This window comes from Falco rusticolus, chromosome 1 (assembly GCF_015220075.1).
Source record: "Falco rusticolus isolate bFalRus1 chromosome 1, bFalRus1.pri, whole genome shotgun sequence".
Taxonomy (NCBI): domain Eukaryota; kingdom Metazoa; phylum Chordata; class Aves; order Falconiformes; family Falconidae; genus Falco; species Falco rusticolus.
The window spans coordinates 38356523-38372478 of NC_051187.1; the positions used below are offsets into that span (position 1 = coordinate 38356523).

The 15956-nt window shown below is 42.9% G+C and overlaps 1 protein-coding gene across 2 annotated transcripts in view; it reads right to left on the reverse strand.

Moving 5' to 3' along the window:
• Nucleotides 1–15956, reverse strand: part of LOC119140732 (T-box-containing protein TBX6L) — a 38717-nt gene extending 22761 nt beyond the window's left edge. For both annotated transcript variants that reach the window (XM_037372368.1, XM_037372286.1), the window contains exons 1-5: nt 15518–15956; nt 14792–14906; nt 12887–13131; nt 11897–12074; nt 2830–3156 (exon numbers count right to left, since the gene is read on the reverse strand). In XM_037372368.1, the coding sequence (XP_037228265.1) occupies nt 2830–2845 (16 nt within the window). In that variant the 5' untranslated portion in view covers nt 2846–3156; nt 11897–12074; nt 12887–13131; nt 14792–14906; nt 15518–15956. The remainder of the gene's footprint in view (nt 1–2829; nt 3157–11896; nt 12075–12886; nt 13132–14791; nt 14907–15517) is intronic.

The window sequence follows — 15956 nt, forward strand, 5'->3', positions numbered from 1 at the left end:
CACGAAGATTAGCCTGTTAACATCTTCTTACTAAAGCTTCCCCCATATCCTCTTGTAAAGACATGAAAGCTGCCATGAGACGATGCACTCGGTAGCTCAGAGCACATGTATCAAAAGGAGTTACAATAAAATTGGGCTGATTTCCCACCGGAGTCATCCAGTCACAAATACATGCAAACAGATTTTGATTAGCTAGACAGATGCTCACTCCTTCCCCAAATGATTTTTACAATTAACATTTTTGTAAGCAAATTCCAATTCCATTAAGCGAGACTACAATAAGGCAGATCTCAGGAGCCCTTACTGAGGGGAGATTTCCAATAAAATCAAGAGAAATTGAAGTGAAAGGAGTTCAATACTGAATTAAAAATCAAAGGCAGATGTTATAATCTGGTTTTGACCAAAATGAGTCCACAACGCACCTGTATGAGCAAAATGTTACAGGAGACAGGGAAAAAAGAGCCGTGCGTAGAACAAACATTGCAGCAAAGATTTAAAAGTGTGGTTAACGTCTTTCACCCTGCAGGTTTTGTGTGCACAGTCTAAGGCTGAAAAAAGGACATTAACAGTCTGCACAGGGATATGGACCTCTGCGCAGGGACAGCTGACTACACAGTGATGTGCAGTCTGCTTCAGCGGGGTCCTGCAGTTGTGGATCCATTTGTAGGATCCACTTTGGATTTTCTTTGCAGAGCCAAAGGCTGGTTTTGCAAAGCACTTCAAATCACTCCTAGTTTGTGCCTATGTAACCAATGCCAAGACTCATGCACACATCTCCCCCACAAAGATGCCTGCATGTTGGAATTCCAACAGGAAGAGGTTTGTGGAAGGGTGTCCAAGCACTGACTGGAACTTGTTCAACCTGTACTTCTATTGTTTCCTCTTCTATGTAACTTAGTTTTTATTTTAAAGCACTATTTGAAAGAAATTTAAACATTTTCCAGGAATTTTAGTTCTAAATTACTTTTAAAGTATTATTATTATCATTGTGGTGGTAACACCACGTGGCACATTTTAAAACATATTCTTTATGCCAAGATGAGGCTTAAATTAAGATAGTTGCTATGATAAAGGCACTGAAAATCAAGAGATCTTCAATCGATTCCATGCTTGATTTTAAAGTCCTTATACAAATATGAGAAGTTTGTCCTTCAGTTTCTGTATCTAGACTAGGCTGCACATATCTTTTTCCCCATCTTGGAGATGGAAAGGAGAGAAAGAAAAATGAGAGTGAATTCAGTAATGCTTGCAGGAGGGATAAGATCTTTGGATAGAAGATGCTGGAGTATAATCCACTCACCTAAAGCAGTCCCTCGATTAATTGTCTATTACTAAGCCAACGCCATGATGTCAGAATATTTGTTGCAGCCTTCCCAAAACGTATGGGATAGTGTTTGCAATACTGGGAAAACTCCAACAAGGCAAAAGGTATGCTTCTTGCCTTCACTAAAATCAGTTATTATCACATTTGTTGCTGCTATCCTCTGAGTGAAGACATCCAACACTAACAGCTATCCAGGGCCCACAGGGAAGAAATGAACATCAATATATACTATATAAAGCTATCTGAGAAATTAATCTTGCCAACAGCCAACACCCCCCCCCCTACCCCCCATGTTCTCTGATCTTATAAATGTCAGTAGAAACACCCCAACCCTCCAGAGGGAACCTCGTTTCTCAGAACCAGAAAGCTTTTTGGCAATAACTAAAGTCTGGTGGTTCTACAAATGCAATGGCTTCACCTCTCAAATGTAGCTAGCCATCACCTGGAATATTTCTGCTGTATGGGATCATACACCAGAAACAATTCAGTAAGAAAATGAGGTGACTTCTGCAGCAGTTGGAATCTTTAACATAAAATACTAAAATACAGTCTATATTGTCACTCTTTTGCTTTTCAACTCAACATTCTCTTGAAGTGGCAGGAATAGGTATGAATCAGATCAATACAGTACAGATTACTTTACAAAAACCTGAAACAACAGTCATCGCACACGTATTTCTGCTTACGAATGAAACACCACCTCGCAGAGGTTGAGAAAGGCAGCTGAGAATGCCCGGCCACCTCTCATGGGTACAGATGAACTGTATGCCTAAGCCAGGTGAATTGGTGTTTCCTTCTGAGGCAGAGTAAAACACAAGGCTAAATTTGGGGTTCAGTTACTCTGACAGATGGAGTGCCTCTGGACCGGCCCTTAACTTCCCAATGTACATGTGTCATTGCGCCAAATCTGATCATGCTCCACAGAAGAGGTTAACAGACGTTACGAGACAGACCGATGAAGAAAAACATAAATAAAACCCTAAGGGAAATCACAAAAATCCTGTGTTTAGGCATGAACCTGGCAGAGGTGGGGTATGCTTGCCTGGGGTTTGTACTTTTGAAGGGCAGAGAAAAACCAAAAGAAAAAACATATAGTTTCTATCAGAACTATTATTAGCAACAACAAATAATTCCAAACCTCCTATGGCCTTCAGCCTGAAGGAACTTTGGGTACTTTGCAGAAAATGCATGAACACCACCGCTAGCAATCACACTGCGCAAGCTGATACAGATAAGGTAGTTTTGGGAACAACTATGGGTAAACCTTTGTTACCTTACAAAAGATCTCCCTAGGCTTAAAAAACACCACTCAAACCCACAACTTCTCATCTATTCCTACCAAAAAAAATATTTTTTTTTAGAAATCCTCTCCAGCCACACACACTATTCTAAACACTGGTAACCCTTCAGGAGCACTTGTTCTCTTTCTAAAACAATTATATGCTCTTGACATAAGTCGAGGATCTTTCCATGCATTAAGGAAAAGGAGGGAGTCCTTTACTTACCTGGTAAAGCTTGCATTTTTCCATGTACTGTGGAGTCTAGGAGCTTGCACGGCCAAAAGAGTCACCAGAGTTCTTACAAGGGGAGCCAAAATAGTCCAGTTCAAAAGTAGGTCTGATTTCCTGAAGCAAGCAAAAGCCCTTCCTTCTGAGATCCAGTGTCAAGAGTGACCGGGATGAGGATGGCACTCCAAGCACAGCTAGCCAAGGTGAGTTCCTGTTTTATGGAGGCTAACGAGCAGGGAGGAGCTTCTCTCCAGGGCTGTCCCCTTGCTATCCTTTGATGTCCAAAGGGACAAAGAGAGGAAGGATCTGCAGCAATGGCTGGGGCTAAGGGAAGAAAATCAAAGAGAATTAACATGGCTTTGACATACAGGAAACCCTACAGGGGAAATGCACCTTGATTTACTGCTAACACACTTTTAAACAAATAGAGACAAGACCAAAAACATCATTTGAAGACTCACCTACAAAATACAAAACCCCCTACCCCTTAAACAGCAAGCAGGAAAAAATTCCTTCTGGCTATTCCACAGATTTGATATAATTTTCATCTCCAGAGCACAGAATCATTGTACTCCTGATTTCTGGTATCAGAATCAGGATTGTATTGAGCTTGTTCCTTCCCAAGTGAGTAATTAACAGTCTGTGGTAAAGTTTGCTCTCACAATGGGGATGCTGCAGCAAAGCATTCATTCCCCAACAGATGTCTTCTTCACTAACAGAAGCATATTTGATGATCTAACATCGCTTACCTACCCAGTCTCTGCATTCCCAGCCCCTGACTGCACAGTTAGCTTTCCTGCTGCGCTGTTCTACAGCAGGGTCCTCACCGCTGCACCACATCTGTTCTGAAGCTCAGGACTGAGGCTGCCCTACGTGCTGTTTGTTTCTTTTCAGCTGAGCTTCACCGGTGGAAGTTGCACTCGTTTAATGACACAGCCACGGTAGCGTACCCTTTTACTGGCACCCAACTCCTTTGGCTGGCACCTTCCAGGGTTCGTGCAAATGACCCAAGTGTCTGGTGGTGGATCAGGCACTGGGTTTAGGTCTCGAGGAAGGGACTGCTCTTACTGAACCAAGGCTGAGCACAAACTGAAGGACCTGAGCATTTTCTCTTAATTAGTTTATTCTGCAAGTGTGACCATTAGCTTTTGTACTTATAAGTGCTTACAAGTGCTAAGAGACAGCAATCAAGTCTCATGCTTCAGGGCACAAAACAGCCACTACACCTCCTGAAGAAGGGAGTTCCACGCATTCACACACAGAAATGGCTATACTAACATTTATGGGTCGAAGACGTTCAAAAAGTGAAGGTCAAAAGCAGGGTATCAGTCTCAACAGGCCAGTGTTGGATCCTGCACAGCAAATTTAGGAGCTCTGTTCATTTCAAAGAACTTGCTATAAGGCTGCAGCTGATTCACCATCTAGTTTTGCTCCCAATAAAGTAAATATTTTCTTGTTTTGTCAGTGATGCTATTGGGACATCCGATTTTTAGCCTGACATGCAAAGCATATTCTGAAATTATTTAGTCTGTTCCTATACCCGGACAACATCCCTTTACTTCTGTTTTTACTGCCTTCTGGAGCAGGCAATGAGACATGCAAAGAGGACAAAGTAGTTTAATCAGAGGAGGGATCTCTCCATAGTGTACTGAATTTTAGGCATCCCAGTACTAGGCAGGGAGAGAAAAGCCAATGCTTAATCTGGCAAGGAAGAACATTTGAAAGAAAGCAGTTGGAGTACAAGAAGTCCTGAGGAGGATTTTACAGCCAGAGATGGTCCATTGGCTCCTGGCACCTTTGAAGGACCACAAGCAGCCTTCCCTGACATCCCTTGAGAACTACTGGATAATACAGAAGACCACGGGCTCTTCTCCTTCAGCTAACTTGGAGACATCCACAGCTGGGGAGTCTCCATACGACCAAGGAGAGAACTACTATGTGGTGGAGCAACATCAACTTGTAGCTCAACTGGAGATTATTTATTACACGTGGAAAAATAAATCGGAAGGGAAAAGATCAGCTGAGAACGGTATCAAGGTCAAATCCCCTCTGCTTGTACTTGCACAGCCACTACCAGACACAAACAAAACAGGATACAGGAATGTTTTTCTGCTCTGCTACAAAGGGAAAGCCAATATCAAATCTGCCCCTCCTGCCCCCCCCTCGCTTTTCTAACGCTAGTATTTTAATCGTAGAAAGTGGAAAAGACCACAATCGGAATCTGAAGAAAAAAAAAAAACCACAACAAAAACTGGGTCAGATTCAAGCTAGCAGGGAGATGGATCAACATCCCACACAGTTAGAAACTGCACAACAGCAGCAGCAGCACTGGGAATTTCAGACTTCACCTGACAAGAGCGTGGGATGTGTATCATGACTTACTGCTTCCACAAAAGGGTATGAGATGGTCCCCTGCTGCCACTTCATTTGCACACTGTGTATCAGCATGTCTAGAGGACACACATTTGCTACAACTACTCAGATCCTTTTGGCTTTTCCCAGCTGATTGATGGGGAAGGTGGAGTCATTAATTACCCATGACCAGTTAACAACTAGCTTTCTCCCAGCCATTCCAGTGGCAGTGGAAAGGTTTTAAAACTGGGGGAAAGGGAATTTGTTACTGTTGCTGGAAAGCTGGCTAACAGGAGCAATCCCCAGGAAATTAATCACTAACAAAGGGGAATTTAGCACATTACCCTCTTGTCTGTCTGTCCATGGAGCACCCTCAGGCAGTTTGCTGGGCAGCCACAGATGAACGTGCTAGTGTCTATCAATTCACTGGCAAACTGGAGGCTGGAGGTGTGGGAAGGGATGGGAGAGAGTGGATCTGACATGTGTGAGTCAGTGACATACACAGCTCTGCGCCAAGCCCATTTACAGCAGCAGGTAACAATCCTGCTGTGCCTAGCTCTAACAGTAGGCTCTCCCGCTACGCTGAGGGGTTGAGGTAGGGCAGCGCAGAGGGAGGGGATGTGTGATGACAAAAGCAGAGGCCAAGAGCTTTTGCTTTGCATCTCTTTGAGGAGGTGATTAGAAAGAAACATTCCCCTCTGGGTTTTGTAGTAAGGCCAATGTTTTCTGGCACTTTGCCTGCCTTAGGCAAAGCTTTAACCTTTAACACTCACAACAGGACCCTGTAGGGAACTGGTCTGCGCACAGACTCTTCCCCATTCCTGCCTTCTGAGCTGAGAGCTCTCCAAGACAGGGTGATCATCTTGCCATCTCTGGCTGATGTCTGGGGCTCTCAGACTGCAGGAGAACTGATAATGTATCAGCTAGCAGGAGGCTTCAGCTAGCAGGATGTGAGTCTGCAAGCGGCTGCGCAGGATGCACCACCACCTCTGTCCAGACAGAACTTCCCTGACAGCAAGCTCAAGTGTGAGACGTAAAGTTACTGTCTGGGAGACTGCTGAAATGCAACAGAATAATCTTTTAAAAGAACCAGTCTTGGATATCATGTGTATCAACACTCAGGCGCAGTAGCCAGTAATCCAACCCCTGCAGGCTTCCCCTCTGTGCACACGGTTGTGAGAAGTGTTATCATATCAGCTTTAATAAAATCAGGCTTAAATGAAGCAGTGTTGTCTGCCTGAGTTTGCACAAGCGAGAAAAAAATAATGTGGAGAAGTGCAAACTGCATTTAAGATTTGAAATATGCCAATAGCCTTACTGCCATTTAAACATGAATCATTTAGCAGATTCCCACCTGGCACACTTAGGCCACAGTCCCATGGCATCTTGGCAGCTCTTGATGAAGGATACTCTGCCATCTGCACAGGAGGAATACTGAAAAGGTGGAAACACAGCATGCCATTAACAGGCCCCAAAATAAAATTCATAGGTAGCCCTACGCTGATAGCTACTTATTTTCATACTTAATTGATAACATGAAGTGGCCTCAGACTCCCTGGTCAACTTCAGAATCCACATACTGGCCTCTTCCATACAGGCTCAGCTCGCTGCAGAGAAAGCAGGGCCACGGAGAAAAGGTGTGTTTTTCCAGAGAAAAAGCCTAATGAAACTATCGCTGGTGCCAGCCTCAAAGCATGTGACTCCTTGTTCTTGTTATGACATCTCATACAGGAAAAAAAGGAAACACAAGTCCAGCTCCCCAGAGAGCACGGAGCGGAGGGGGCTGACCGAGCGAGCGGAGAGGGTCGGGCAGGGCAGAGCGGCTCAGCTCCGCAGCAGGGGCACAGCCTGGGTCTGGGAGCTTTGTAAGCAAGTCTTTATGGGTGGCTACAGGAATGAAAAAGCCTACAAAGTATCCTGAGATCCTCTGAAGAATTGACACATATAATTTCCTATCGTGTGATAGCATAAGAACAGTTCCTACCCAGGTCCTGATGGCAGCTCACTTACACAGCATTTTCTTCTGATGGTGGGAAATGGCACCTCCCCCCCCCCCCCCCACGATTGGGTTTGATTTCCTTTTCCTGGGAAAAGTCATCTGGTGCCGTCACCCATGCAATGCCATGCAGATGTTCCTACCCTGGGACCCAGCAAGGGGCTCAGCAGAAGGCAGACTTCTGTAGGGCTGAAAAGCCCATGCTGAGCCCCAAATTGTAACACCCCCCAAATCTTCCCTGTGCTCTCCAAAAGCAAAAATCACATCTGGCAAAAACAAAACAGTTGGCTGGAGCGGGCCTGTTGGTGGTAACAGCTCAATGCTAATTCACAACAGGATCCCTGGAGGAGGCGCACTGTGCTGCAGGGACTGCCTGCACCCGCCTGCCTGAAGGAGGCTGTATTTCAGCAGTGACGGGATCTGTTTTGGAAGGGAACGTGCAAGTGGCTCACGTAAATGAAAAGCTGTACATTTTAAGTTTTACACAAGGTTTTTCCTCTTGCAGGTTTGTGGATTGAGGTATCTGGCCACAAAGCTGTGCTCCTGAACTAAAGAAAAAGAGGATGCTTTTCTGTCTTCCATTTATCATATCCGCCCTCCACAGCCCTCCAGGAATATGCACCCTTCTCCTAGCAGTTAGTTAGCATTGAGACAAGAAAGGAAATACTTAGCAGCCACTTAACACTGAAGGCTGAGTTTGACCTCAAAGGCTACAGTCCAGAGTCAAATGCAAAATATTTCTGTCTAGAGCTCTTTCAAGTTTTCACAGACTCCTGATGTTAGGTGCACTGTTTTCCTGTAAACCCATTGTGCTTTCCAGACACAGCTCAACACTCTGTCCCACTCAAATCCACAAAAAATACATACTGAAAGGACTTTACAGTAGCAAGGGCTTTGCAAGACAGCACACAGAAGGGCCACCAAGCTGCATGGTGCAAGTGCCTTGCCTCTCCTGCATGGGGGAAGGCTCTCTTCCTCCCCACCCCTGGGGACACAGCAACCCTGCCAGAACCTACCGAACTCCATCACGAGCCAGAAAGGATCAGCCTTAGAAAACTGGCAGCAAATAGCTCTTGCTTAACATCCATAAATACTTTTATATTTATATACATGTGCACACACTCATATGCAAAGAGAAGCTTCATGCAGAGCTCAAAAATTGCTGGCGGTTTACTTAACCATTAATTGAGACCAGAAAAAAATCCTGAACAGAATATATTTTGCTAAACAGAAACCCAGCTGTCAATGCTTCAGCAATTTCAGATAAAGAAGGTGATGTTTTCAGGAAAAAGCAGCAGCTCAAACACTAAAGCTTTCATCTAAACTTTTTGGACTTCAGATTGCAGATACACTGTGATGCTACTTCGGTTTCTGCAAAAGATTATTTTTGTTGGTGCACAAGCATTGGTAAAGCCATGAAATCAATAGGTAAAAACCCATACTTCAATCATGCCAGTCAGTTTGTAAGTTACTTTGTTTTGCCAAGACTGATTTTTTCTACCAGTTCCATAAGGAAGTTCCCATATACTGTTCATCACAGTAAGATTCTAATCAAACCAGGAAATCAATAAACAGTATAATTCCCAATCAAAGGAAGTATCTTCAAAGAGCACATGAAAGTTTTTGAGATTTAAAGGTCTTGGAATTTATAAATAAAAACCGTTGAGAGCTCTACAAAACTGAGCAGAGCTTAGTTCCTCCAACATCACTACTGACTGTAAAGAACTTTTCAAGGAAGATCATTACCAGTATTAATTATCATTTATTTAAAAAAGAACTAAAAAAATTCATGTAGCTATAGGATACATACAACTGCACACACATCTCACAGGAAGAAAGGAATTGAACCCACAGGATGTCTAACTAACCTGTAGTGTCTCAGCTGAGCTGTTTATAGGATCTCCCATAAAATTAAACTGAATGTCAAGACAGATTCATGCAGTCCATCTTGCAAGACAGTTTTTGAAAGCTGATATAGAACATTATGATGAGACATATGTAATCTGCAGGAAAGTTTGGAGTCAGTAACAAAGAAATATGTATTATTTTTAAGCAGAAAGTCCTTAGATAAACTCTGAGCTGTACTATTTCTCACCCAACTTGTTCACTTTGTAGCAAAATGATATTGGGGTCCACAGTAATAATATTCAGGTAAGAATCCTTCACCATCACTGATAATAGAAAAAAGCACCTGTCAGATTTAATGGATTCCTCAAATCAGCAGTGGGATGACATCATCATAAACATAAGTGAATTGACATAATCAACCACAGCTACCATTTTTTCCTGCGATCCCTAACCTGTCTAGATTTCTTCCTCCATTCTTCTCTCATATAGGCAGATTGCTCATACTCATTCTTTGTTGCAGTCATGGGCCAGGGTACAAACCCCAGGCAGGATCACAGACCCACAGCTCCCTCCCCCTACCCAGCAGATTGTGAAATGTTTATGGCCTGGCTCTTATGGCTCTAGAGGTGCTGAATGGCCTTTTCCCCCCTCCAGGTCTCAGCTCCTGATGGGCAGCTACAGACCAACTTTTAGCCGGTTTGGTCCGTAGTCGCGGATTTTATTGCCCAGTTTGTCTCTTCAGCTCACATTTTTAAGCTCCAGAGTAGATTTTTCCCTGGGTAACACTCTGCAGCTCAAAGAACTCTTCTGGTTTTTATTACATCCTTAGTGATTAAAGGGATATTTAAACCTCACAATGCTCCCTGCTGTGAATATAAAAGCCTAGCATCATTTTGGATAGATGTATTTAGAAAAATAAATTAAAAATTAGCCCTACTATAGCAGACAAATGCTTCTAAGTTGTTAAGCACACCAGGCACTTGAATGATAAAAATACATGGTTGCAATTCCTTGAGAATGGCATGGCTCTGAGATCTCTGAACAGTTAATACAGACAAGTTCCACTTGGACTGATAGCAACAGAAGTGTGCAATGACCGTGTTACACTGAAAACCCTGGATTTCATCTACTTCGACATAAATGACTGAGATTTCTTCTCTCTAACCTAACTAACACACACAAAATAGGTACCATTCTTAAATACACAATCTTTGCTTTTGTGATGGCAAAATTGGTTTTAAATGACTGGCACTTCACAGCCTAATCTATGCCTGTCAACCAAATGTAGATACAAACAATTAATGTAAATTCCACAACAATACTGAAATTCTGCCAAGAGGAGTGCTGGGAAGTGTGCAGGAGCAAATCAGTCATATTTGAGAGCAAGCACCCCTTGTGAGCACAGATTAGACGGTTATCAATAATGAGGTCACTGGTTTTGCCACCCCCTAATACTGCAGTTACTGGTTTAAGCTGCTGCAGGTAGCTACTGTTGGGGTCAGGTTTGGTGAGAGTTCAGTCTGCCTGCAGTGCAGGGTTGGACTCACTGCCAAGGACTCACAGCACTTCTCCTCGCTGCTAGCTTGCTTCACTGCTTGGCGCTGCTCAGTTTCTTCCTCTTAATACAAAGAAAAAACCAGCCCAGCCCTACTCTTACAGGGTGCAAGAAATGCTCACACTCGTGCATCTACTCCAGCAAGCGCCTCATGGCCCATCCTGACCTTCCACTGATGCTTTTTGCATGACTGAGGCATTTAGAAAGGAGCTTTCCTGCTTGGATTCTCTGTTGTCTACTATTACATTGACTCACATTGCAGCCATTCCTTCAGACAGCATTTTCAAGAAACCCATAGGACCTCACTCATCTGTGTGACTTCTACACTTCTGCCAAGTTGTACTGAAACCAGGAAACTGGGTTAAAATAACTATTAGGAGGGAAAAACAGGCAGCAAAATTCAGCAAGTTTTTAGATAAGTTTCACATATACTTGTTAAAGACTAGTCATGACAGGACAATTCAGTGTTTAATTTTCCTGCCTCTCCACTATGTTCCTGCCACATGAATTCTGGGTGATCAAGAGCTAACCTGAAGCAATCTCAGAAGAAGAAATGTTGAGAACACTCCTGCACTTACTCTGGGGAATACCCCACTACAATTGCCTGAGGTTTCAAAGGCTTCTACTGGAAAAAGCTGTGGCAAAATTTCATTCCAGAATTCTACAGTTTATTATGTTTAAAGTAGGAAAAATGATCAATTATACTAATAGTATAGATAATATAAATTAAATCAATTAACTTTAAATTATATATACTCTAACTTAACAGTGTCAAGAGTCCAAATTCCTGCCCACCTCTTGCTCCCTCTTTATGCACATTTTACCTTGAGAGATGTTCCCTTGTTGCATGCAAAGTCAAAGATGGATGGAGTGAAAAAACAGAGATGAAAAAGGTCACATTGGATTTGTGATAGGTTTCACGGCCATAAAAATAATTTCTAGGAATGCAAAAGGCAGCTATAGTGCTCCAGGGTAAGATGCAGGCATCTGTGCTGGTTAGCACCACATGGAATCTGGGCAGGTATTTGTGCACCAAATACAAAATGAGCTAGAGCCAAAGACAACAAAAGCAATGGGAAGGACTGAACAAGGGTATCAAACCTGCTTGCATCCTGCAGTCAGCTATAGTTTTAGGTAAGTTGGTAGTATTCTACTTCATTTTCAAATAACTGTTCATGGACCAGAGGGAGCCTACCAGATTCAGTGGAGAATTTATGACAGCAGCCTGGGAGAACTGGTTTAGCTTATCAAAAACCTGAGGCAAAAATTTGAAATCTAAGCCCATTCATGGTCCCCCATTATGTCTTTCTGACCTCTTTGCCTTGTGTTTCCTCTCCAGGATGGAACTACTGCTTCTCCTCCCTTTGCATCGTATTGTCAAGGAGTTTAACTGCTGACTTCTGTAGTTCCTCGTCCTAGCCTTCAGATTTTCTCTTAAGAGTTGCTTTGTATCACTTAAACTTCTTTTCAGTGATGTTCAGCCATATCCACCTGTAAAAGATACAGTAATATTAAGGAGGCTACAATATAGAGTTCATACATTTTTTTGCAGTAAGTGTGATGCTTTTGTTTCCAACGAGGAAACAAAAGCAGCTAAATATAACCACAGGATGCATATGTGAAAAAAGTATAGAGCTGAGCAGCGAAGTGGCAGGGCTACTTTCTGTTAGTCTACTGTAAAATAAACTGGTAAAAATACATGTAATTCTTATCACCTCATTATCAAAGCTACTGGAAAACTTGAGGGAGACTGGATGAACTGAACATCAGAAAAGATTTAAAAGTCGGTAAGTAAAGCTTCACTGATGGCTCTGTGCGCAAAGAAGAAATGAACATGTCTGCAGCGTGTAAACATACAGGTGACAGAGAAATTAATGTGCTACAAAGTGGTATAATTATCTTCTTTAGTAGGGATGAAAATGAGAGAGAAGCGATTTGAGCATCCAGGAAAAAAAATACTGGCTGTGCAAGGGCAGCCTGTTCAAAGAATAGCAGGCAAAATCCTTACTGTTTTAGACTTTTAAATGAGTTTTGCACAATCCAGTGGTATTGCAGAGAACAATCTTGCCTTTGCATGAGCTGCAAAGAAGGCTCTGAGATACCTGCTCATCTCTTATTCCTGTGATTTTCTGAATGAATACTAAATGACTTCTGGGACCACAAAGAAGAATGTATGTTCCACTGGCACACAGACAGACCGCTTCCCGGCGGCACATAACCAGGGCTGGTTTATTGACTGTGGATTACAGCACTACACATCCAACACAGATTCAAGCAGAAGGAAATGTCCAGGCTTTTCTTACATGATCACATCGCTTCAGAGCTTTACTGGTGATCTTAATTCTCTGGAAGGAGACCGTTTCTTTCTTCCAGTGACTCCTGAGAGCTGAAGAAACTGGGTGAAGCATCTGGGGAAAGGGGGATCAGCCTTCTCAACAGCTTCTCACTTGCAGTGGCCATTGTCCAAAGGTATGATGTTCATCAGCATCAGGGAGACAGAGTGAGGGTCCAGGCCTGAAGCCAGCAGTTGCAAGGTGGAAGCATATATCTGCACAACAGGAGAGAGCAGAACTGAGTGTTATCACTTCAGGAACGATACTAGAACTTACCTAGTGCTCCACTGAGAAGTACAGAAAAAGTACAACTGCCAACAGAACATACTGGACAGCTAACACAACACAGTCTTCCTCTCTGCCCATTCCCTTCATCTTCATTTGTCTCTTGGGACAGTACCTCTGCCTTTCCTGCGAGATAATTTGTTCACACCGTACACTGATACATTTCAAATCTGCCCAAGCTTTTTAAGAAGGCTCCAGAGCTGGAGGGAAGGAGTAAGAGTGCAAACCAAGTGAAATGCAAAAAGAAAAAAAATCTTTCACACTCAAGTTTGAACCTCAATAACAACCCTGAGCAGTGGTTAGGCCTGCTTTTTGTTCAGAATCTTGAGATGGAGACCCAGTGTCAATTAACAGGAAATAAAGTACAACAATCAGGCTGAATTTTCGCCACAAGATTTTCTGCTAGAAGTTTAGGTCTCATAGTATATATACAACTAATTTACTACACAGTGGGGAAAAAAATTAATAGACTGTGCATACTTCTGCCATTGGTATGCTCTTGCTGGGCTCAGTGGTCCTGCCATCAGCTTCTGTACCTAGCTGAGGATTTACAAAAATAAAATCCTGTATTTCCACACATCATAATTCACAAAAGACCAGCTACTGACTCCTAAGGGAGGTGTGACTGCAATTTAAATGTTGCTGAGCCTGGTAGCACTCCCAGGCCAAGGCCAGAGTGATGGGAAAGGTGACAAGTTATTGAGCCACTGGGTTTCATTTCCCAAGAAGTGCCTTTGGATGACAGTGGAGATACACTAAAGCAGTGAGCCATTGTGTTAGGGCTGACAGAAGATTGATCCATGGATGAAAGCAGCAGTTTCTCTTCAATTCTGAAGCACAAAGTTAACTAGCTGCTCTCCTCTCTGCTTTCAAAAAGCTCCAAACAGCCCTCAAGGGAGGAGAAAGGACTTCAGTTTACACAAACCATGCCTACTTAGTTTAACTCATGCACAGTGTTCATGATTCACCAAGTCATTCTCCGTGTCCTGACAAACTCCTGCCATGGGCAGCTCCTTCCTCCTTCCATCACAGCTTTCTTTTTTACCCCTTGTTACCCAAGAGCAGTCCAGAAACAGAACTTTCCCCCATGCTGAAAAGTCTTCTTTGAGGAATCCAACCCAGGGCTGTTCTTGCCACAAACAACTGGGATGGACAATACCTCCCTCCCTTTTGTTTCAGCCCTAATGTGCACGAAGGTGCCAGACTCAGCTTTGCAAACTGAAGTCTTTTTTTCCAGAACTGATTTAGCTCTGGCAGGGCAGTGGGTATGTCTCATGGACTCTAGAGAGGGATATGTCTGCCTTCGCCCGGTGAGGTCAACCTTGAGAATGACTTCCCACCTTTTGCTATCTGGCTTGCGTAGAAATGCAGCAAACCCATTGACTCATTGTTTCAAGGGGACTGCAGAGAAGAAAAACTCACATACGGAAGAGTATTTAGGACGGGAACATGTCAGGTTCTGGTTTAGCATTTACTGCCTGAATTTTTTCTTGCCTGAAGACAAATGAAAATATACTTGAGAAATACAGGTTCTTTTCCCATTTGCAACCAGGATCAGGAAAGTCATAATAAAGAAATCATTACTGCTACCTGTATGCCCTAACTGACCAGCTCCGGCTCCTGCAGTGCAGCCATTGTCAATGGTTTTGTGATACAAGGGATTACAAACAGTTTCTGCGCAACATCCACATTAGTCATTTCTCTCCTGCATTAGATGAAACAGTGACAATGAGCCTATAGGCAGATTATCACAGTTAAAAAGTTTTCTGACCCGTCTGGCCTCAAGGTTTGTTTTCCATCCTCAAAGTAAAATGGAAACTTGCATCTCACTAACATTTTACTCAGACAGTACTAAAGGTATTTAAGCCTCCATCTACTCAGACAGTACTAAAGGTATTTAAGCCTCCATCTATTTCTGTTTACAGAGGTGAAAGTTATGCTAATGGCTGAAGCTAGCACAGGAGACTATTATTCTCAAGCAAACTCTCTCTTGGCTGAAGAACACTGGCTTTCCTGAAGGCAGTCCTGCCCTAGCTTTTCCAGGGCTTCTTCAGAAATGGAATTAGGCCCTTAAGAGAGCTGTCATTTAAATGTATCTGCCAGTAAGAGGTCATCTTAAATAAACCTCAATGTAACAAGTTTTTCTTCAGCAAATAAACCAGAATTCAGCAAAAATAAAAGCAGCAAAGCCAACCTTCTCCCCCCGCGCAAACATCACCATCCACCAGGCAAAATACTAAATCTACATCAGCAAGGAAATACTCTCAAAACAACAGTATCACAGCAGTAACATCTTCGGCTTTGGAAATGTGTTACCTTGATGTTTATATAGCCACAGGAGACCATTCAACAATGGCAATGTGTTAATTCTATTGACATTATCGCTCAAATTCAGTCACAGGGGTTGGCGAATTCTTTTTTTACATGGCTCTTTCATCTGAAAGAGAATAAAGCAGGACATAATGGATGGTTAGTAACATATTGTTAAATGGTTACAAGACACAGGAAACTTCAGCTGGGGAATGGGAAAAACCTAAAAAATCCAAGTAAGCCTTGACTAGAAAAAAAAGACTTAGTTTTGCTGCATGGAATTATCCCATTTCCTCAGCAATCAGAGCTAAGGACTCTCCAAAAAACTAGATGTGTTCTGCACTTACATGAGCAGACACTTGTTAGTCTTCAGAATTCTGTTCATGGGAAGCAGTGTTATTCACCATGACAAAAACACAGGTGACTTTCTGTGTTGCTCTTGCTT